Source organism: Podarcis melisellensis (genome assembly GCF_964234715.1).
Source record: "Podarcis melisellensis genome assembly, chromosome: 10".
Lineage (NCBI taxonomy): Eukaryota > Metazoa > Chordata > Lepidosauria > Squamata > Lacertidae > Podarcis > Podarcis melisellensis.
In genome coordinates, this window is record NC_138542.1 from 59,023,680 (window position 1) to 59,047,789 (window position 24,110).

The 24,110-nt window shown below is 39.0% G+C and overlaps 1 protein-coding gene and 1 long non-coding RNA gene across 44 annotated transcripts in view; one reads left to right on the plus strand and one right to left on the minus strand.

Moving 5' to 3' along the window:
- CACNA1C (calcium voltage-gated channel subunit alpha1 C) overlaps nucleotides 1–17,635 on the plus strand; it is a gene marked incomplete at its 5' end in the record, with an annotated part of 525,599 nt that extends 507,964 nt beyond the window's left edge. For 28 of the 32 annotated variants that reach the window (XM_081926667.1, XM_081926693.1, XM_081926689.1 and 25 more), the window contains 7 exons: nucleotides 2,210–2,562; nucleotides 3,302–3,334; nucleotides 5,087–5,218; nucleotides 5,550–5,647; nucleotides 6,548–6,651; nucleotides 7,346–7,669; nucleotides 8,816–17,635. In XM_081926667.1, coding sequence (XP_081782793.1) covers nucleotides 2,210–2,562; nucleotides 3,302–3,334; nucleotides 5,087–5,218; nucleotides 5,550–5,647; nucleotides 6,548–6,651; nucleotides 7,346–7,669; nucleotides 8,816–9,112 — 1,341 coding nt within the window. In that variant the 3' untranslated portion in view covers nucleotides 9,113–17,635. The remainder of the gene's footprint in view (nucleotides 1–2,209; nucleotides 2,563–3,301; nucleotides 3,335–5,086; nucleotides 5,219–5,549; nucleotides 5,648–6,547; nucleotides 6,652–7,345; nucleotides 7,670–8,815) is intronic. The other 4 variants (XM_081926694.1, XM_081926695.1, XM_081926673.1 and 1 more) reach the window with 1 other exon arrangement.
- Nucleotides 1–24,110, minus strand: part of LOC309378848 — a 118,642-nt gene that overhangs the window by 90,918 nt on the left and 3,614 nt on the right. For 8 of the 12 annotated variants that reach the window (XR_014172183.1, XR_014172184.1, XR_014172185.1 and 5 more), the window contains exon 3: nucleotides 18,115–18,159. The exons of the other annotated variants lie outside the window; for them this stretch is intronic. This is a non-coding gene — a long non-coding RNA (uncharacterized lncRNA). The remainder of the gene's footprint in view (nucleotides 1–18,114; nucleotides 18,160–24,110) is intronic. 12 annotated transcript variants of the gene reach the window in all.

Here is a 24,110-nt window from a genome sequence, read left to right on the forward strand (position 1 = left end):
TCGCTGCCCGGGCTTCCTCTTTAACCGTGCGCGCCTCTCCCGCCGTGGGAGGCTGTGCAAGGCTAAAGAGGAAGCCCGGGCAGCGAGCGCGATCCATCCCGCTCGCTGCCCGGGCTTCCTCTTTTGCCTAGCAGCCTCTCCAACAGCCTCTCCAGCTGCACAAGGCTAAAGAAGCCAACTTTTTAAAAATCTCTCTATCTCTACCTCTTTTTCTTTTTTCGTCCTTTCTCCACCCCCTTATTTTCCTCTGGATCAGTGTTTTTATCTAGATTAACGTTTTAGTTTGGGGGGGGGATATTATAAAAAAGGAAACTTTGCAGCTTTTATTTTAGTATACAATAAAAACAGATTAAACAAAACACAAGAGAAGGAACTAGCATAGAAGAAGAGAAAAGGGAAAGAGGGAGGATACAAAGCCATTTACCAGAGGTAGATCTTAACCCTTGCCTCACCTGGGAGCTTCTCTGGGCAGGAATTCCCTCGGCTTAAGTGGGGTGGGGGAAGAGTGGCAGGTAGGGGGGTACCTACCTAGACAGTGAAGCCACATGTCTCTCCAATGAAAATTGGGAGTGGGCATTGTGTGAAGTGGCTGTGGATCTCCTGCTGCAGAAGTGTAGGACTGCATAGAGTTGGGAGGGCCACCCGAGGGTCATCTAGCCCAGCCCCCTCACAATGTAGGAATCACAGCTAAAGAACAGATGGTCCCCCAACCGCTGCTTAAAAGCCTCCAGTGGTGGAGACCCCCAACAACTTCCGAGGTCACAGAATTGCAGGGTTGGAAGGGAACCCCAGGAGTCATCTAGTCCAGCCCCGGTGGACAGCGGGCACGATCCATCCCATTGTGCAAGGCTAAAGATGCTGCTCAAGGCTAAAGAGGAAGTGCGCAGCCTGTCCGTTGCTCTTTGGGGCTGGGGGGGGATAATATTTTTCCCTTGATTTCCCCCTCTAAAAATTAGGTGCGTCCTGTGGTCTGGTGCGTCCAATAGAGCGAAAAATACGGTACTTTTCTAAAAACCTCCATTGGCCTATGGAATTAGATCATATTCTAACATATCAAATCACAAAAATCAAATAAATCTGTTATATCCAACAAGAAGCAATGTCCCCTGATTCTGTCAGATCAATAATTAAGGTTGTTTGGGGGGTGGATTGCTTATTTAGTTTTAACAATGTACTAGGGAGCAGCTGGGGGACGCGGGTGGCGCTGTGGGTTAAACCACAGAGCCTAGGACCTGCCGATCCTAGGTCGGCGGTTCGAATCCCTGCGGCGGGGTGAGCTCCCGTCGTTCGGTCCCAGCTCCTGCCAACCTAGCAGTTCGAAAGCACCCCAAAAAGTGCAAGTAGATAAATAGGGACCGCTATCCAGGGGGAAGGTAAACGGCGTTTCCGTGTGCTGCGCTGGTTTGCCAGCTGCAGCTTAGTCACGCTGGCCACGTGACCTGGAAGCTGTCTGCGGACAAGCGCCGGCTCCCGGCCTTTTGAGCGAGATGAGCGTGCAACCCTAGAGTCAGTCACAACTGGCCCTGATGGGCAGGGGTACCTTTACCTTTACCTTTAGGGAGCAGCTTGTCTGCACTTCTCTCTCTCCCTAGATTGGTGTCAACAAGATGAAACCTCATTCACTTCTCTCCTTAGATGGCAGTTAATTATGGAGGCTTAAAATTTGTCTTGCTTAATGTAAATGGACTTAGGAACCCTATAAAGCCTGCACAAGTTGTCACTGCCCTGAAGAGGATGCGCCCGGATATAGTTATGCTTCAGGAGGTATATCAGTGAAGGAAGTCTACTCAGTGTCTGTTAAAAAGCACCTGGATTGATGACTTGCTCTGCTCTTATGGGAGGACAGCATGTCAACAGCACGAGCCATTTGGATGTTCCAGAAGTAGGCCAGGGCTTTGTGGTGCATCTTGGGACAGCCTTAAAATGGGATTAAACAAACTCATGGAGAATTAAGCTATCAATAGCTATTAGCCATGATAGCTTATGTTCGACCTCCACTGCCAGGGGCAGTATGCCTCTGAACACCAGCTGCTGAGAATCATAAATGGGAGAGTGGTTCCCTTCATGTCCTGCTTGAAATATTGGTGAAAATAATGACCATGCCTCATTTCAAATAATACTGCATGCATGCATGCATGCATAAAATAAATACATTGGAAGTGTCTATTTGACCCACTCGCTAAGAATATGTTTTTGATTTTGTTCACAGAGAGCAGGTGGCTTGTTTGGAAATCATGTCGGTTACTACCAAAGTGATGGCAGAAGTTCATTCCCTCAGACATTCACCACTCAGCGCCCTTTGCACATTAATAAATCTAGCAGCAATCAGGGAGACACTGAATCCCCATCCCATGAGAAGCTTGTGGATTCCACTTTCACTCCAAGCAGCTACTCATCATCCGGCTCCAATGCTAACATCAACAATGCCAACAACACTGCCTTGAGTCGCTTCCCCAGCCCACCAAGCTACCCCAGCACTGTCAGTACTGTGGAAGGCCATGGCACCCCTCTATCACCCACTGCACGGATCCAAGAAGTTCCTTGGAAGCTTGGCTGCAGAAGGTAAAGAACAGTAACTGTAGCAGTAGTTCTATTATTTCCTATAAATATAGGGATATTTATTTTTTGCATTCTTGCCCCTCCTTTGCTCTTTGCACATTTGTAGGCCATCCATATATATGAAGAGCCACACAGGAATTAGTTATGAGTAAGTGTCCCAGCCTAATATATGATCCGGGGAATGAAATAATAACCATAGGGAACAAGACTTGAGAGAGTTTGTGTTTCTCAAATAGAGATGAAATGAACATTATTGTCTAGTAGAAAAGTATTAGTACAACACCTAAGCATCTGCTGTAAAGATGATTTGACACCTCTGCTTTGAATTGATGGAAAGTGAGCTTGCTAACATAGCCCTGTTGCTAACATAGCCCTGCCATAGTACACTGGGCAACATTTTAGCAAATGCAATGTGTTTCAAACTCATATTTTTTAAAAATCTCAGTTTAGCAATAAAGTCCTTGGTTAATTTTAGAGAGCATTTAAGAAATGGTAGTTATCATTCATAATATAACTCATTCTTTGATTTTCAGATGAGTTTACATCCATTTACATAAATGTAACTAAGTCTAGAGCAGTCAAGTTTCTTTTGCAAGACAAATGCTTTTGCAAGAACTAGTATTGTTCTATTTTTCTACTTTCTCCTGCAAATCCAAAAGAAATCCAAATATATTTTATTTATTTTTCCTTTCCATCTATATTCCTGATTTGATCTTCTTTTCCTTCCTATACTTCCCTGAAGAACTAGGACACATTACTATGAAACACTGGGGCGGTAGGTCTTTCTCTTCCTGCTCTTAACATACTTGGGATATAAGTTACTTTATACACTGATATTAAATATAAACTATTTATTTTCAGTACTGACAGACCTAGTGAGAGGGCAAGAGATCACATCACTGAACAAAGAAATGATTACCGTAATTTGTTGTAATGTAGGGCATATACTTACAATAAATTAATTTGAATGAGTTATGCAGAGCACTTATAAGTCATTTTGTAACTAATTCTGCATGCTCAGGTCAAACTACAAACTATGTGGGAGAGCCCTGACTGATCTTCCAACTTTCTTTGAAAAATTACTGAAATGTGCTTGTATGTTCAAGCGCAGTGAATCTGCTGCCTGGTGCCTTATGAACATGAAAGAAATACCATACACAGGACTACGTTCTTGGATCAATACAGGCCACAACTTTACTGATTACAGATCTAAGTGGACTTTGGCCTGGGCATTGGGTGATTATCAGTTCAATCAGCCCACCTGGTGGCAGTCAGCAGAATGCTGTGCTGGATGAGGATGTGTCCCCTTTTTAACCCTGGGAAGCAAACCTAAGTGGAGACTGGAGACTGATGCTTCCCAAAGCCTGTCTATGATTCGCCAATTTCACAGGCAGGCAAATTCAAATTAAATTCCTTTTTTAAAAATATTGAATAGTAGTTGTGGGGAACTCCTCATCTATTCAGAGTGGCACCAGAGCTGGAATAAATGTTTGACCTTTCACCTGTGCTGTTTGCTAGAATAACACCCAGAGGGAGAGAGCTGTAATTTGCCTTGTGGAGACAAATAGTGACTTATACTTTACACCACAAAAGGCAAATAGTAGGTTTGAGGGGCATTCAAAACAGTGTAGGAATATTACAAATCCCTCCTGCCCCACTACTGCTCTGAACAATTTGTGGTCTCCTGTGACTTCATTTAAGGTCTTGTTCTTTTAAAACTGGGAGACCTATCATGAATCTCCAGCATACCATATAATCTGGTCCCCCCAAGTCTTTTTTTTCTGCTCTTTCGATGCATTTTTAAGTATGAAATTATTAGTCCAGTCTGATTCAGTGGTGATGAGTTCAAAATAATGCTGTTATTTCACATTAACGTAGAAAGATTTTATTTTTCCACCAAATACTGATAACTGATAAATGTAAAGTAACAGTAATAGGAAACGGTTTAAGTAATCAATATAGGTTGTAGACACCAATTACAGTTTACCTTTGCTTTATAGGCAAGTTCTTCAGCAGTTACATCTCAGTATAGCATCAACAGGGGAAAGTGTCATATGTTCATATATAAGCCCTAAATAAGCTACATAAACATTTGCTTGATCAATCAGTTTGTATTTCAGGTCTGTTTCTCCAAGCTTCTACAGTTAAGATTGCAGTGTTGTATCGGAGTTTATTTATTTAATATATTTATTTATATACCACTTCCTAAGTTCCTAAGTTGTGGTTTAAAAAGTTATCACTTTAGCGTGCTTTTGGGAAGTGACACAAAAGTTCTATTTCAGAAGTATGGACAAGCATCAAGAACATGAAGCCTAAAGTACATGCTTTTTGTCCCCACCCTTACCCATCTCAAAATTTCCATGTTAATTCTGACAAAGTTAAGGGCTATACGTAAGGACTGCATCACACTTTTCTCATAATTTATGTTTTGTGTGTTTTCTTTGAATGGATGTGTTATAAAATAATGCAAAAGGAATATGTGTTTCTACATTGCCTTCACTATTTCTATTTCTCTTATATTCATTAGATCCTGTTCCAGAGACAGTCAGGTGGCTATTGTTTGTGAGGAGGAGACTTGTCAAGAGGAAGAGAAATATGATGAGCAACTGAATGAAGAAATTGAGTACTGTGGTGAACCAAAGCTGGTACCAACTGAAATGTGAGTATTTTGCTATTGCAGCCAAGAGGGGTTGTTAGGTTTGTGGGAGGGGGGGGGGTCCTGCAACTCCAAACTCATAAAGCAAAAATCCCAGAGTTCCCATGTATTTCAAGCAAGGGAGTGAGGCTAAGAGTATACTTACACTGCCATTTTTCTCCATCCAACCATAGCACAGTTTGACCCTAGACTCTTATCCTAGCTTCCAGTCCTAATAGCACAAATCATCCTACGTGTTGCAGGATGGGACAATATATTTCCAATCTGTACTAACTCATACCTCAAATAGGAGCCATGTCCTCATTTGAAGCTAACTTGTCCTTTTCCATTACAGGCTCTCATGTAAAGATGATGAACACAGACAGTTAACTCCACCTGAAAACAACATTAGATACTCTCCAAAGAGTGGGTTCCTGCATTCCTCATCACTAAGTAATAATTCCAGCTTCATATGACAAACATGAAACGATATCTCTTCAGATTTTCTAACCGCAAGCATTTTTACTACATGGGCGTGTTGGGAGTACTGGGGTTCAGCCAATTTGAAAAACATTGGCACCTACAAAAAAATATTCTGCAGCTGTGGGAATTGTTAGGCTGCCTGTTTTAACTTTTTCAAAGCAGAATAGTTCTAATTCTCTCAAATAGCAAATGGGGTTGTAAACCTTTCTCAACTGTACTACTTATACAACAGGTACATAGTCCAATGACAGAATATTTCACTACCCCCCAAAATACCCTTTAAAAATTCTGACATATGTAAAACTAGGCACGCTAGGGAGAAAGATAGATTGGAACCCTTCTATCAGACAGCATATTTTCTTTCTTCAGTGATTCCCCATCCAAACATTATGTCAGCCTCCACCTGCATTTTGATGTAGTACAGTCCAGACACAGGTTTGCCATCTCAGTGCAATGCAGGCCAAAAATCACATCTCATATAAAAGAGATGTGATCGGTCTCCAACCTGTATCTGAATGTGGCAGCAGGAAGGAACCAACTGAAAATGCTTAACCTTTTCTGTATTTGCTGATTTTCTCCTGCAAATCCACCCCCTTTTTCTTTCCAATCAGTTTCCAGTCTCGGATTCTAACTGGGGTAAAAGGGTGCTAAAAACAAAAAGAGTAGCAAGAGATCAGTGGTGTGCAGGAAAATATTGTGCATCTGCCTCTACCTGCCGTTCTCATCTGCAAATACCCTACCCCTTTATTAGTGATACAAGGCAAATATACAAATAAGGACCTATGTTTGCATCATAAAATGTTCCACCCCTAATTGTGTTATGAAAGCAGCTTAAAATATTATCACACTTCTGTGCAACTGGCTTTGCAGGTCGAAGAGCATCCTTTCATCTGGAGTGTCTTAAGAGACAGAAAAACCAGGGTACGGAAGTCCCACAGAAGACAGCAGTGCCCTTGCATGTGGTACATCATCAGGTAAGCATTCATCAGTGAACATCTAACTATGGGATCACACTCTCACTAGGTATGCTTCTGAACTCAGTCGTTTCTGGATTGGGGACAGACAGCAATGGCCAGAAATGCTGATTTATCAATTACGTCTTATATGCCACCTGTACCTTCCTGAAAAACAAGAATTTAGCAATTACTGTTGCCTTGATGATCTTTCAGTTCAGTTGTTGCATTGTACTGTATATAATCCAAAACGTTCGGAAACCAAAGTGCAGCTTCTGACTGGCTGCAGGAAGCTCCTGCAGCCAACCAGAAGCCCTGTCGGACGTTTGGCTTCCAAAATAGTTTGCAAACACGAACAGTCACTTCTGGGTTTGTGGCGTTTGGGAGCCAAAACGTTCAAGAACTATGCTGTTCGAAACCCAAGGTACAACTGTATATGCAGAGTAAAGAAGTATTTTCTTTTGTCTCTCTTGAATCCCCCTACATTCAGCTTCATTGGATGACCCCAGGTTACAGTATTATGAGAAAGGGAGAAGGGTTTTTCTCCCTGTCCATTTCTACCATATGCATAATTTCATACAACTCTACCATATACTCCTCTATTTACCTTAAGAAACCTTTCTTCTAAGTCAGCTTGTACAGTTTCTTTTCTCATATTATGATTCAACTTGCAGCCATCATCATGTACAATGTTCTCCTTTCTCTCTATCTATAGGCACTAGCAGTTGCAGGCCTGAGTCCTCTTCTTCAAAGAAGCCATTCACCCCTAAGATCATCTCGGTCATGTGCCACACCCCCTGCCACACCCTGTATACAAGATTGGTTACAGCAGCCTATTAAAACCTTGCGGCTTGAAGGAGAGGAATCCAATGAGAAACTCAATAATAGCTTCCCATCAATACATTGCAGCTCCTTGTATTCTGATAGCCCCAGCTCTAGCAGCACTCGAAAAGCCAGGCCGGTCTCCCTCACAGTTCCCAGTCAGACCAGAGAGTGTGGCAGACAATTTCACGGCAGCGCTAACAGCCTTGTTGAAGCGGTAAGTTGATGTGGTATTGGTAACTGATGTAACAATAATTACACTTATGGAGATCAGGCCCCAAAGTTATATGTATTCTATGCAATACATTATATTTCATGGACACAAATATAGGAGGTTAAGCTTACTTTTCCTTTAGATGAATCCAAAACTCTTACAATTCTTAGATAGACCATTAATCTGAACAAGACCACCAGTTTTTATCCCAGTCATGCAGTTTTTGAGATCCCTGTGAATTCTTTGCCTTTTACAAAAGTAATTAACAGTAAATGTATGAAAGGAAAATAATTCCTTATGTAGGATATAAAGTTTGTCAAATAGAAACAGGGAGGTTGGGCCTGAGGGCAGGGGTTTATTAAAATGTTTGCGTAATTGTCCAAGGCCATTAATATCCCCACTATTATAGCCTGCCCTCTTGATGAAGATTGCTATTCTATTCCTATAACCAGAATGTTCTATAAAGCAAAAGCTTTATCTGCTAGCACAAATATACAGAAGTGTAGTTTAATAAAATTACAGTTATTAAATGAACTAAACTGCATTTGTACTGTAGGCAGGAAGCTGTCAGGAGATACGTTAGCATGTAGCATCTCTGGCAGAAATGGCCAGTAGTGTAGGTTTGAAGCAAGAGAAACCCAAACATTTTTTTTTCTAAATACTGTGAGTATTTCACTTTATTTATCTATACTAGCAAGTGAATAAAACAAAATTGGCTCAAAGTGCAATCCTAACCATGTCTCCTCAAAAGTAAGCCCAAATGAATTCAATGGGACTTACTCCCAAGTAAGTGGGTTAGGATTGCAGCCTTTGATCCTAAATTGCTGTTCAGTTTATGTTGGGGGGGGGAATATTGTTGTCAATTCAGCAACCCCACAACACCATATTCAATACCATTCCCAATCCCTACAATCAGATTTTCAGGAGTGCTGCAGACTGAAGAGGAAGGGGATAATGGGAAAGCCTTATTACATTAACTGCTCCATTCATAGAAGGAAAGATAGGGCCCAAGCCATTGTCCTATAAAGCCAGGTTTACCCATCAAATTATTACTGTCTGTTATTTCCACAGATTGCTTTGGCTCTTTTTATTATATTAAAAATTATTTCTGCTTTTCTTTCTTGTGTTTGATCTCCTGGCTCTTTAAAGGTCTTGATTTCGGAAGGCCTGGTGCAGTTTGCTCAAGATCCAAAGTTCATTGAGGTCACAACCCAAGAGCTGGCTGATGCTTGTGACTTGACGATAGAAGAAATGGAGAATGCTGCTGACAACATTCTCAATGGTAACAGCAAGCCAAGCCCCAATGGCAACCTCTTGCCTTTTGTTAACTGCAGGGACCCAGGGCAGGCCTGTATGGGAGAGAAAGAGGAAACAGCCCAGAACCCAGATTGCAGAAAAAGTCAAGAGGAGCCTAAGGACAGCAGGATTTATATCAGCAGCCTGTAGTTGCCAAGGCTGAAAGTGATGCTGGTTTTTTAATTTGTTTCAATGTTCCTAATGGGTTTGTTTCAGAAGTGCCTCACTGTTCTCGTGACCTGGAGTAACCAGAACAGCGTTCTTCATTCATTTCCGTCAGGAAGAATTGCAGAGTTGGGTGGTGTAAAAGAGCTTTTCAGGAGTGAATATACAACCCCAGCATGTGTCCATGAAGGAAGAATGACGACAAGTAAAAGGAGGAGAGTCAGATCCCTCCTTTTCTCAGTCCCTGCACAAGGAACAACAGCTGCTTCCTGAATGTGATGGAAAACCTCAGCTTCCTGTGAACGGCCCTAGCCAAAAGGACACTGCATCAAACGGGTGTCTTTCAACTTTGCTTGTACAAAAAAAGAATCATTTTGCACATATTCTGTATGAGCCTCACCATCTCCATAAAGCCAAGGCCCTTTTGATCTGCAAGTGGAATAGAAGACTTCAGCAACAGATCCCCACACTTTGCTGAGGAAGAGGCGTTGGAGGAGGAAGCAGAAGTGGCAATGGTACAGGAGATGTAGATGGCAATATTGCAGATGCTTATTAATGGAAATGCAGAGACTCCTAGGCAGACTTCTCTGCCAGTCAATCAGAGCTCAGGCAGTCTACTCTGCCAACCAATCAGAGCTCAGACAGCTAGCTGTGCCAACTGCTCAAGGAGCAGGAAGCCAGCTCTGTCAAACCGGAGTTCAGGCAACCCGCCCATTTCAAAGAGATGTGGTGATGGGCTAATGTAGATCTCTCCTTGTTTTTGCTGTTTGATATTTTATTGAAAGCATGTTCTAATTTTTATTTTTGAATACTTTATTTTATGGTATTTTATTTTTTGAGGGAGGGGGTGAACAGAGTGTTTACAAAGTTTTGTAATCACCTAACTTTTTGTTTTCTTTCTCACCTTTGCAAATGTTTAAAATTGGTTTGATTTGATTATGTTGTACTATTTAATTTTTTTTTGTTTCCCTCCATTGAAATTTGGGTAGAAACTAATAATGATATTAGAAGAGTTTTGCCAACCATTATGTACACCAGAATTTGTAATTTTATTTGAAGTAATGGAAAACTCCTTTTTGTTGTTGTTTTATAATTTAAAGATAGTAGGCAATGCACTTGATATAGTCTTGCACATATGAGTGATCGATTTGGATTCTTTATAGTGGTAGGTATATTTGCGGGTGTGTGAATGAGTGAACAGGACTGAATGAGAGAGTGAATGCATGCCTGAAAGTTTGTAAGTTCATACAGTTCTCCACTTCCTGGTATAACTGCAGGAGAGCTGTATCTGGGGTCATGTGAGTGTAAAAATATACCACTGTCTCTGCTTTTGAAAGGGGAATCAGTAACTCTTTGCATTTTCTGTTCCACAAGATATGCAAAAACAATGCAATAATATTAATTTTGAATACAATTTGTGAATTGTGTTGGCATTAAAACTGTATAGAAAAACAAAACAAGGGAATTAAAGAAAACAAAAAAAAAACCACACAAGTGAGAAGGAGTTACGTTTCGATATATTCTGTGTGATGTTTTATTGCATTGATGATGTTTCTGTTGAAGAAACCGTAATACTTGAATTCAGGTCAGTTTCAGTATTTTTCAACTATTTTTTTAAAATGAATTGCAATTGTGCCAAGCAAATATGATGAATTAAGTTTGTTTAAGGGGAAAATAACAATTCTTGCATATTTTGCTGCATGTAAAGTAAATCATTTCGTATTTGGAGTGTGCCAAGCTTTACCTTTGAACTTTTAAGTGCTTTTCTACATGTGGTTGGGGGGAAAGGGTATACAATTTTTCCCTTTTTTAATTTGTACAATGAACAAAGTGTACCTGGTGTTAAGTAACTAGTCTGCAACCCACTGGCAGGTTGATCATTAACTGATTTTGCATATCTTGTGTTCACTTTCTTTTTTCTGCACTCCCTTGAACATGCACAGTAATGAATTGAGATGGAAAGAGTACCTTGCTTTCTGGAGCTGAGAATTTTTATCCAGGTTTAACCCCTTTGCACAGTTAAAATGATTCTCCTCACTAAAGGGTGGCAAATTTCACTATACAAAGATAGTCCAGTTGATCCTTTCCTATAAACTGAGCTGGCATCAGCAACTCCAGGAAGGGGAATAATTTATTTTACTATAGAGAAAATACTAGAAGAATAATGAATGTAACAACATCAAATTAATGCTCTTCATGAGTTAGTCATGGTTTCAGTTGCAGATTTATATCAAGCTGAGTGCAAAGCACCCTTCACCAAATTTGCACATTTAAAGGGACTACAATTACTTTAAAGGGAAAAGTAATTAAAAAAAATTATTAGGATGACAAAAAATACCAAAACATGAAGTTAAACAACAATAAATATAACTTGTTATTCATAGGAACAAAGAACAAAATGCACAAGTGTAAGATGGAGAACGACTCACTAAATTGTAGCACTCTGAGAAGCATTTAAAGAGTATTATGAATAAGAATCTGAATACAATCTGATAAAATGGCATTTGCCTTTAGCCTGATTAATTGAAGAACTGTATGAAACACAGGTAGTAATTGTTAGTTTTTAGAACCACTTTATTGGAATTGGAATTGGAAAAGATCACAAGATGATAAAAGAACACAATGCAAAATAATGTAAAGAGCATAAAACAATAATGGGAAATAAGGGCAGGGAGAGGAGGACTAATGGGCCAGGGGGAACATGTTGGCAAGATGGCAATTGTTCAACATAACCCCAGTCCAAAAATATGTCCATGCAGCTATGTGATACTCACAAATTGCTTGTATGCATGTGCCCGAGCACATCTGCTACCATCTACCACCTGATCATATGGTTGGCACTATGACCTCTTTCAACACCCAATCACTTGTTCATGGGGGGGGGGGCTGAATTCAGTCACAATGAGTGACTATCAGTCACGATGAGCACTATTATAACTGATTAGGACTGTGAGCATAATCTGCAGTTCAGTATCAGAAATACACCTGCTCAGTGGACTAATATACTCCTTGGAATTATATATTCAATACTGATTTGAATACACGTGTTTCAGAAAGATATGCACATACATAATGGGGCATATTGAACAGAAATGAGGGGAAATTGCATTTCCATCACAGGTAGGACAGAAACAAATTAACCCAAAATTTCAGAGATTCAAATAAGATATCTATGGAGGCTATAAAAATGCCTTTTTAAAGGCAAAAAATCTGGACAGTTATTTCCTGAGGTTGCTTTAGTTATCTTGTCTCAAGGCCTGAGGCTCAGCAGTTATATGGCATGACTTTTAACACTCAGATTTTATGACTATCTAAGCCACTTACTCAGAAGTCTTCCAAATCAAGTAAATTCTGTTCTGGAATATATGGCTTGTGTATCATATTATATAAGCCCCCAACATCTAAATGTCAGGCAGTCCAATCATAAATCTGCAGAAAAGGTCATATTCTCTGGCTAAGAGTTCTTATATACTTTTTGTTTCACCAGCATCCAATAGTTAACTAATTCTGGCCACTTCCTCAGAAAAAAAACTGTCTTATCAGCCTGGTCCTGATCTGCATTTGCTTCAGCAGTACAAACAAAGTTTCTATCCTGGAGTTAATGCCCCATTATTTTCAGCAAATGAAGTTAACAAGGTAAACGACCCCTGGATGGTTAAGTCCAGTCAAATTCGGCTATGGGGTGAAGCGTTCATCTCCGCTTTCAGGCTGAGGGAGTCAGCATTTACCACAGACAGCTTTCCGAGTCATGTGGCCAGCATGACTAAACCCCTCTGGCACATGGAATACCGTGACAAGTGCCAGCGTGCACAAAAATGTCATTTACCTTCCTACCACAGTGGTACCTATTTATCTATTCACACTGGTATGCTTTCAAACTGCTATGTTGGCAAGAGCTGGGACAAAGCAACAGGAACTCAAACTGCCAACCTTATGATATGCAAACTCAATAGGCTCGGTGGTTTAGACCACAGCGCTACCCGTGTCCCTACTTCAGCAAATGAAACCCATATACATTCCTTTCTTTTAAAAATAAGTACTGTCTTATTGGCTATAATTGGTATACAAATTTAATAATAATAATAATATAATCTAACACAGAACTGAGAACTGTTAAGCTCATGAAAATCAGCGGTCTCAAGTATGCTTCTGTGCTGCAACATTGCCACCAGGTATTTATACCGCATTTTCCAAACCAATTTATTATTTATAAAACAGATTACATTATTAAATTGGTATAAATTTAAAACAATAAAATTTCAGTATAGAAAACAATACAACCAACAGCATTTAAAATAGAAATTAGCTGAAGCAAGGCAAAAGGCCATCCAAAGCAGGAAGGTCTTCAAAGCATGTCTTCTGGAGCTGGAATGTTTGCTCCTAAGACTTATCTAGTCAAGCATCTCCTGCTCTGATAGTGACCAACAAGCAGGACATGAGCACTCTCCCCACTGGTGCTCCCCAGAAACTGGTATTCAGAGGCATACCACCTCCCTTACTGGAGGCAGTACACAACTATCCTGGTTAATAGCATTGAGAGCACTATCCTCCATGACTTTGTCAACCCCCCTTTAAAGCCATCCAAGCTGGCAGTCGTTACTATATCTTGTGGTAGCAAATTATATTTTTAACCATGTGCTTGTGGAGAACTACTATACATTTAATACTTTGCATTTAACAGAGAAGTACTAGGTTGTAGATTGATGGCTATAAGTCACTATACTTCATCTATTACATAAATGAAGGTGTTTCCCTCTCTTCTCTGAAACCATACTCAAAGGGGCTAACAAAAAGATCAAAGATGAGTATATATTTTCCCTCCAGTGTTAATATTTGTAATAACATACTGAAAAGTTAAAAAAACCTCTTTTTTGTCCTTCTTCTCTTGATTTTACTATTTTTTTCTACTTTGTTCATAACCACCATGCTCCAGATTTTATTAAACCATGCATTCACTTATAGAAAGCTCCAACAAGAAGACTTATTAAATAGGTTGAACTATCTATGAAAAATCAATCAAATTTTGCAAAGTATGATAATATCCATTCTTAGAGAGGCATTATACAACTGTCAGGGCCAAGCCCACCCATGAGGTGAGGTGTGGCAGTCGCCTCAGGGCAACAAGCTCCAGAAAGCTGGAAGAGGCAGCAGATCCAGCAAGTGGGCAGACATACAGCAGCAGACACACAGCGGATGAGGGGTCAAGATTTTCTAATGGCAAAATGTCTAATGGCAAAATGTCCTGAGCCAGCCCTGACAACTGTGCACACAATTTATATAGCATGTTCTCCAAAATCACATCCTGGCCAACAATTAATAACCATGCTGCAATGAGAGCAGAGAGCCAGAATCCGCCTGGAAACAACTTGCTTTTTTTAGTTTTGTTTGCACTTAAGAATCCTCATTAACTGTTTCCAACTATGTATGCATTAGATCAAACAATTTCATTCATTTTTTATTAATCCAGAATAGCTGTCATTCCTCAATATCATATTCATAATTACTAGGGCCAGTCCACACCTGCATACAGTATTCATCAAAAAGACTCTAGATTCAGGTAGGTAGCCATGTTGGTCTGATGCAGTCGAAGTAAATACAGTGGTACCTCGGGTTACATACGCTTCAGGTTACAGATGCTTCAGCTTACAGACTCTGCTAACCCAGAAATAGTACCTCAGGTTAAGAACTTTGTTTCAGAATGAGAACAGAAATCACGCGGCAGCAGCGGGAGGCCCCATTAGCTGAAGTGGTACCTCTGGTTAAGAACAGTTTCAGGTTAAGAATGGACCTCCAGAACGAATTAAGTTCTTAACCCGAGGTACCACTGTAAAAAAATTGTCCAGTAGCACCTTAGAGACCAACTAAGTTTGTTGTGGGTATAAGCTTTCGTGTGCACAGTCTCTAAGGTGCTACTGGACAATTTTTAATTTTTTAATTTATATCAAAAAGACTGCAATCCTATACCCATAGGTATACCTAAGTCCCATTAACCTCAATAAGACTTATTTCTGAGTAGATGTGTATAGGATTATGTTGCTAATGACTAATATCAAGATATTAATTTCATTTCTCAACAAGCCAAAACAGAGCAAATACAACAGAAATACTTTTCATATAACTTCAGATCACCTAAAATTCAAAGGATCCGTTCTGACATTAACTTCATAAAATGGGAGCTGCATCAGTGTAAATTCTGCACCACAGGATGGACACATGGATGGAGATGGCAGTATGGCTCCTTCCCATGCCTATGATACCTCAACTTTAGGAATAGTGATGATGGTGTGGGATGGCACACTGTGGACTCCTCCCATATTAGGGCTTCTGATGCCACTCAAGCAGCATAGGAAACAGCTGAACTGCAGCAGCTCTCATGATACTTAAATAAACATCAGAAGGGGCTTAAACCTTTTCAGTTGAATTGGTTCACAACTGTAAGCCATTTAGTAATCAAGTGAAATTAAATGATACACATATGCATGTAAACCAATCCTAAATTCATTTAGAATTGCCCACTCCCAACGCAAGCATGCACTGCACGTTTGGGAATGGGGAATTAGGTGGCTGCATTATTCTTCACTGATTATGACAGCATTCCAAGGGAATAGATGAAGACAGTTATATGCAATTGCAAACTTATCACTAGTTGTATACTACCAATGATAATCAGACTTAAGTCCATTGATTTCAATAGGTCTACTCTGACTAACCTTGGATATCACCCTATGAGTTCCCATAAAAGTGTAAATTCCACAGGTAGTAAAATACCAGCCATAACTGGTTGTATATGGTGCTATTCCTTTACCTCCTGTGGTATTTGTCAGAGAACTGATATTTCATGCATCCAGCCATCATAAGTACTGTACTGCTTTGACATGCATTTATTGAGGTTAGTTAGAGTTAAGTTGTGACTTTGCAAATTTACAGAAAGGCACAGAGAACAAATACAAAGTGATAGCATAAGTAATTAATTTTGCACATTGTCAGGGGTATCCAAGTGATGTTGAAAAAGTGATTTTAGATTCATACATGTCCTTATCAAAATGAATAGTCTCAACACAAAAATTATGCATGTTGACCAGGCAGTGTATTATCTAATCTGTTTATATTATCCAGTTTTATATATTTACTGATATTATTTGGAGACTATGCATACTGTGCAGGCATTTTACAAAACCCCGTTTACACTGCCTATTTAAACACATTCTCTATGCCTTCATGTGAGTGTGCAAAATTGCATATTTATGCAAATTATTCACTGAATTTATATTAACCACGATATATACACACTTGACAGGAATCAACAATGTTTTCTAAGTATATACTGGTGCTACAATTTCTGTCAAAACAAACTGTTATATATAGAACCTTCTGGGTTTAGGTATTAATGAAATCATTTACCTATGGTATGGAGCATCTTTTGTTTCTATAGAAAGTTAGACTGAAGATGCAATTTACTCAAAGTAGGTTCTTCTGCCATCATTGTGCATTTGGGTATTAGAGGAAGGAGTTTCTATCCAAATTTCAAGCACCGGATGAAAGATCTTAGTTCTTTAATATATTTGTCATAGTCTGTCTATACCCTATTTCGTATCAATCACCAATGAATGAAAGGTACTTTGCAGATATTTTAACAGAGATTTTGGTGGACCATGGCCAGAGCTTGCTGCTGCCAGCACAGTTTAGATTATGAGTGGCTGCTATTTTACTTCAAGTGGCTAAAATATAAGCATAGAAAGAGATACTTAAATGGGTCTGAGCAAAGAGCTACTGCCTCCTTTAAGTGGGGCAGTCTGGGGCATGGTAGGGGAAAGGGGAAAAGCTTTGGTTCCATAAAATGTCCTTTCTTTTCCCTTTGTATTGGGCTTACATGTTGGATACAATCACTGCACTGCCGATGGAAGCTTTACAGAAGCTAAAGACTGGGTTATTTTCTACAAGGGGAAAAAGCCAACCATCACTCTTTTGAGTTTGTTCACTCCTGCAGCTCGACAGCTGTCTACACTGCAGACTAAAGACATTTATTGCAAGTACCAAGACTTCCATCTTCCCCCATCACCCTTGGTCATTCTACCAGGCCGGTTATATTGGATTCCCCCCCCCCCCTTATTCTGTATGATTTAGATTATGGGAGGAAAGCTGGGCTTAATGATCCAGAGCTGGAGTTCCCTTAGCCCGAGAACTTTTCTGCATCGTCTGCCTCTTCAAGTGAACATGTATGATGAAGATGATGATTACAATGATGCAGATGTTGCTGCTACTGCAAAGGGATCCAACCTGATTTATTACCCCCCCCCTGCACCGGAGTCTGAAGGGACAGCCAAAGGAGCACTATGTACAGGACCACATCTATTTCTGCTTTGTTTTCTAACCCTAGTCCCACCCCGTTGATGACTATGACAACAACAAAAAGGGCAAATGCATTTTTTACATTTCTTGATAATTTCTAAAGCAATGTATCATTGCTTTCTTTAGACTGATGCCAATATAAGAGTTGTATGGGTCTCAGCCAGGCTTCTGTGTCTTTTTCTGACTGAAGAGTTTGAGATCATTCTGTGAAACATTCTTACTTAAAGGCAAGTTATGATTTGACAACCATGGAGACAACTTTTCAAGAAAACACACAGCTCAGTAACTGTTCAGTTGCTGAGATTATTCTCTTAGTAACAATTGCAATTTGTGCACTTCTTAATAACATTTAAAAATAAACTCATCCTATACAGGAAGAGCCCACATTTGAACCATATTTGGTATAATTGTACATTGATTTGTATTAAACATTACAGTTCTGATATAATATAAATGGAATGGAATATGAATCAAGGAACTGTGAGGTTGGATAGATGAATGGACAGTTGTGTCCAATTAATCTCTAGAAGATTAATTAAAATCCTGGGTTGGGTTCTGACTTCACACTACAAAGAGAGGGTTGTTTTATATGTTACAGTTTCTTACATGGAAATTATTTGGGCAAAACTGTTCTTTACCTGATAAAAGATCAAAACAGTAACATTTGCCAGGCCATCAAAATTCTAACACAGAAAAAGAAAAAATGTGAGATTTAATAACAGACATATATATATATGAAGAGAACTATGCCATGTATACATGAGATTCTTAATCATTTTCAACTTAACAAGCATGGGAAATTAACTGATTTGAAGCTAGTGAGACCACACAAAGAGAACTGAAATTAATAGAATATATGGCTGAAAGGAACCTCCTATGTCCTCCAGCTTAATATTGCTAATTTCACATAAGTAAATGGGGGGAGGCGGGCAGCAAAGGGATAAGGAATACCATATGACATTTTTACTAAGTAGACTGGATCACACAAGGATAAGGGCCCTGAGATAGTAGTGACTACACACACAAAAATGTGACTCCAGAATAGAGAGACAGGGTTGTCTCATTTATTGTAGTTTCCTAGGTGGAGACTGGTCCTTTACTTGCAATGAAGTGTGGGATTTAATCAGATCCACACCATGTATTAACAATATGCAGTTCATACAGGTATACAATATACATTCCATGCAGGAAGTACTATCCTAAATATTGAAGGCCTATTGGGACTTGGGGGTGGGGAAGAATTCAGACTCCTTTGTCCGCTAGAACTTATTGCTGCTGAGAGGACAGAAATGGTTGAGGGACAGTGGTGGGAATGGCCTCCAACCAGAGTGGTACAACAGGAGGATAGTGCTTTAACCTATACATGCATACTCAGCAGCCACAAACTTGAAAACCTGGTGGGGTGGGGGTGGGGTTTGTTCAGCTAGACCTAAACCTCAGCAGTACTTTGCAGGGATAGGAGCATTATCCTGACATGAGTCAGGGGACCTTGAACTTATTTCAGATTGTTCAGGCCTGGGGGCTGCCATCACCATCCTCAATTCTGAGTGCTATTGCATTGTAAATCAATGCAGATATGTTTTGGAATTGCCACAGCTCCCGAACTGAACTGAGGGATATTTTTTAAAAATCCCTATTCCCTGTGTTGTCTGGTAGAGCTGCTCTTTTTCCTTGTTGAAAAGCCAATCCAGCCCTCCAGCGTTCATCACTGTCAGAGATTTTATACATGTCTTAACGTACCATTATTACAGGAGAGCTTTGCTCATATGCAGTTCTTGTTGGAAGATGGGTTATTTTCTGTCCCTTCCCCTCTTTTCTTTTTTACAAAATAATATTTTTCTGAATACCTGGGGAATGCACAGAAACCCTTACTTTGCCCATGGGTGCCCCAGTTTTATGTTCTATGTGTCAGATTGCCGTTAGGAGGAACAAGTGGGACCTGGCAGGACCTGTAAAAAATACTGTCGCATACCTTCACAGTTTGGGTTCCAGCCAGCCCCTCCTTCCAAGCAGGACATTCCACTCCTCCATCTTGTTCTCCATTTTCCTTTTCCAGCTATCACACAATATTCTGTGGCTATTGCGCATGTCCAGTCCTCATTGTTTGGGGGGGGCTTTGTGTGTTTTTGTTTTTAAAGAAGCCTTTTTATACTTCTGCAAACATTAGGGGTCCCCCAAGCATGCTGCGACATCCAGAGACATTCCGGACAAAACACTCACTACATAAGTTTAGTATTAGAAGGAGTGCTAATGATGAAAACATTTTCACTCTGGTATCCTAGCTGAAGTCCACTGGTGACAGGTGGTTCAGTCAATCAGTCTTCTGCCCAAACTCCATTTAATGTGAGGATTTGTGCAAGGGGGGGCGGGCGGAATCCTGATTAATTGTGCTGTACATATTTGGGGCATATATCCTTGAGCTACATTTTATACTATCAGAAAAAGATATGAAATAAGAAGAAATAAGCCCAGTTTGATCTTAGTTCATCTCAGTTTCTGAAAGTATGAATTTCAACACAGTTCCTGTATTATTGCCTTGTAGTGGTGTACATATTATTGTAGCATCTTGTATTCACCACTGACAGAGATAGTATAATACCATTGGTATCCTATCGGTCTGAATGTAATACTTTTCTTATGCTCTTAAACAAATCATTTAGGGATCTACTTTTAGTGGACTATGCTAATCTATATTAACCTTTAGCATCATAAGTAATTTCTTTAATTATTTATGGCCTGCTTTTCATAAACTATTTTCTAAAGTCTGCTTACAAAGTAAGCCGTCACATAAAAAACAAAAACAATTCTGTGTTTTCATGAACAGTAAAATGAACACAGAAGCTGCTCTAGGCATATTATCTGGCTCATGATCACCAATTACTTAATAAGAAATCATGTCAGTATCTTGCACATTGGTAGAGAAGGTAGTTTATGTGCTGTGAAAATTTTAAAAATCCCAAAATTACAACCTCAGGGTTGTTGTAGGTCACAATTTTACAGTGACGGGAGAAACCACATCAGACAAAATCCTCCTTCTGTGCTACTCTTGTTAGTGTCCTAGCAGCTTATGTCCTCTTGGCTCCCTGGTCACAGCCTCTAACCCTCTTATCCTCCTATCCACCTCCTTCCTGCACTGAGCCCCCTGGGAGGCTTTGCCTCAGTCCCCCTTTCTCCGACTCAGCCCACCTTTCTCCACATCAAATCAATGCAAAATAACCAAGGGTTTTCTCACCCACCATTTCAGATTTTGATGAAACTTGGTGTACACCCTTCACTTATGATTGAAAGAAACTCCCTTAATTCCCCCCCCCCATCTCAAACAGTTTTATTTTTAAAGCACGTCGAAGTTTCATTAAATCTGTGTTGTCTGTCCCTCTTGAGACCCTTGGCACAAGATACCCTTGTGTACATTCGGGGGGGGGGTGGTTCTCCATAAACAATTATCAGATCTCTTTGAAATTTTACACAGAGCTCAATAAAATGATGAGGATTTCATAAAAAAATACACCAGCACTCAAAAGATTTTATAAATGCCTACAAAAAATTATAAATGCACTTGTAGCCTAGTTTTTTATGGAAAAACTAGGTTTAGAAAACCTGAATTTACAGCATGTGGGCATGATGTAACCAAAAGTTTTTGATGTTGAAAATTATTGCAAAGACATGCTCTTTCTTGACAAAGAATGAAATTTGTGATTTTTTATTCCTTGTAATGATAATTTTACGTTTTTTGGACATCGTGGGGGGAAATGGCTACTGGGTAGCCATTTTGTACAACTTTCCTACAATCCATAGCTGTAATAGAAAACATTAATGAAACAAAGTTGTTCATCTTAAAAATTAAAATAATATTATTATAGGTTTTTTTTCAAAAGTGCAGACTTGTTTTAATTTTGGGATTTTGAAGTTATGAAAATTGGCTATCAGGAATATAAAAAAAGAAAAAAAAGAATTTACAGTCAGTAGAACATTAAATGCTGACATGTAAGGAAGTAAGACCTAGCAAGAAAAATATTCCAAAAAATTAAAAATTGAGTATTATATAAAAATATCAGTACATCAGTTATTTAAAAAATAATTATTCATTTCAGAAATATTTTAAATATTAGACATTTTAAAATGTTTTCTCAGATTGCAGTTCAGAGAAGTCTTGCTAGTTCTGTATGCTATTGTTCAGTTTGTGGATGAATCATGGATAGATGAAGTTAGGTGATGCAATGCAGATGAGTCATGCAAGCCACTGGTGTTGATGGAAGAAAAAATGAAATACTTACAGGTGATACTGAGGCTACAGCAAAGAAACTGAGGAGCATTGAACTTGTAAGGTAATCAACTGTGATAATAGCATAATCTGTTATGGTAATTTTTTACTTTAGTTTAACTGTTGTCTTTTCTGTTATTAATGTATCTGCTGTCATAAAACAGCCTCATTGTGAATTACGCCTCAATATATTTAACATAAATGTTAAAAAGTCTCCATGCATCCATTATTTCAAGATGGCACACAAACATCATTCTCTTTTTCTTTTCTTTTGTAAGATAGACTTGTCTTTGTATGCAATAATATTCTGAAAAACAAATTGGGGATCATATATTGCAGAATTGAATATAATAATTTTAAATTCTTTTAATCTTTTTCTTGCTAGGTCTTATTACCTTACATGTCAGCATTTAAAGTTTCTGACCAAATTTATTATTATTATTATTGATTTCACGATAGCCAATTTTCATAATTTTAAATACCCCAAAACTAGAAACAAGTCTGCACTTTCAAAAAAATCTATAATAACCAATATTATTGTAATTTTAAGATGAACAACTTTGTTCCAGTAATTTTTTCTACTACTGCTATGGATTGTAGGAGAGTTGTACAAAATGGTAGCCATTTTTTCCCTACGATGTCCAAAAAACGTAAAATTTTCATTACAAGGAATAAGAACCCATAAATTTCATTCTTTCTCAAGAAAGAGCATGTCTTTGCAATAATTTTCTACAGCAAAAACTTTTGGTTATACCATGCCCACATGCTGTAAATTCAGGTTTTCTAAACCTAGGTTTTCCACCAAAAAAACTAGGCTTCAAGTGCATTTATATTTTTTGTAGGCATTTATAAAATCTTTTGAGTGCTGGTGTATTTTTTTCTGAAATCCTCATCATGTTATTGACCTCTGTGTAAAATTTCAAATAGATCTGATCAATTGTTATGAAGAAAAATAAATAAAATGTACACAAGGGTTTATTGTGCCGAAGGTCTCAAAGGAAACAGACAACGCAGATTTAACGAAACTTTGAAGTGCTATAAAATTAAAACCGTTTGAGACAGAGGGGAAAAATTTAAGGGGGTTTATTTCAATCATAAGGGATGGGTTGTACACCAAATTTCATCAACATCCAAGATGGAGGGTGACATGACCTTGTTGAAATGACATGGAATGACCCAAGTCCTTTAGGCAGCTGACCTCCTACCCTCCCTACACAGCATACAACCCCTTCTGACCTTTATTATTTATTTTACTTATAATATTTTAGCCCTTCTGTTCCTCTAAGGAGCTTAAGGCAGCGTACACAATCCCTCTTTTTATCCTGAAGTGCTAAGGTTACTTTACAGATCATTCTTGTCTCAGTTGACCATTGCCTACAACACTGATTTGGGGGCAGGTGTTCATGAGTTAGTGTATTAATACTGACTTACTTAGTCAACCAGTGTCAGAGGCTTCACCATTGCAAGCACAATACAAAATAGATGTCAGCCTCCTCCACAGTCCATTCCATGCATCTTATCAATGTAAGCAGGCTCTCAGCAGCAAAACTGTATCCTTGCACCATATTAATCAAGGCAAACAAATAGTGTGGTGGCACATTCAAACTATTTGATGTTTCTGGCCTAGTTTTAACCATGGGCTATTATTTGAGAAATTTCTGTCAGCAGAACCAAATTTATATTAAAAAAAATCACTTCAATCATTTATTGTCTCAATCCTGTACGTTTAGGAACCTACTAAGAGTTTCTACAGCTCTTGCAACATGAATGGATAAGAAGTGTCTTAAAAGCTCTAAACATCTGAACAAGAAATGATTTCTATGTTTTTAGGTAAATCTCTAATTCAAATGCACACACACACACACACACACACACACACACACACACACACAAAGAGCATTGCAAGATAAGATGCTGCACCTCATAACCTCATGTACCTAGAGCTTCCACATAATCATCCTTCCATGAAAAAACAAGTTGCATGTCCCTACCAATAAATATTGCTATGTTTTATACAATGCTGTCTCTCTGTCAAAGATGCCTCTACTACAGACAAATTTGATTTCTTAAAAGTGTCTGGATAAAAGAGGCCACACTGTGCCTTTCTTGGATATATATATATATATATAGAAGGAAAGGAAGAATTCCTTCCTAAAATAGTGAAGCTTAGCAAGTCAATGATAATTTTTTTAAAGAAAAGAATACCTACTGCAATCCAGCTCAGAAGCAAATATAATTTAGGGTATGATTCCACATTTTTAAGGCTACATTCTTATTGATGTCTGCGATCACATTACAGGAACAGGCAGACCAAGTATAGCTTCAGTATATGTTTCTCCTTATTTCATTGAACTGAGGGGTTCATCCTGACAA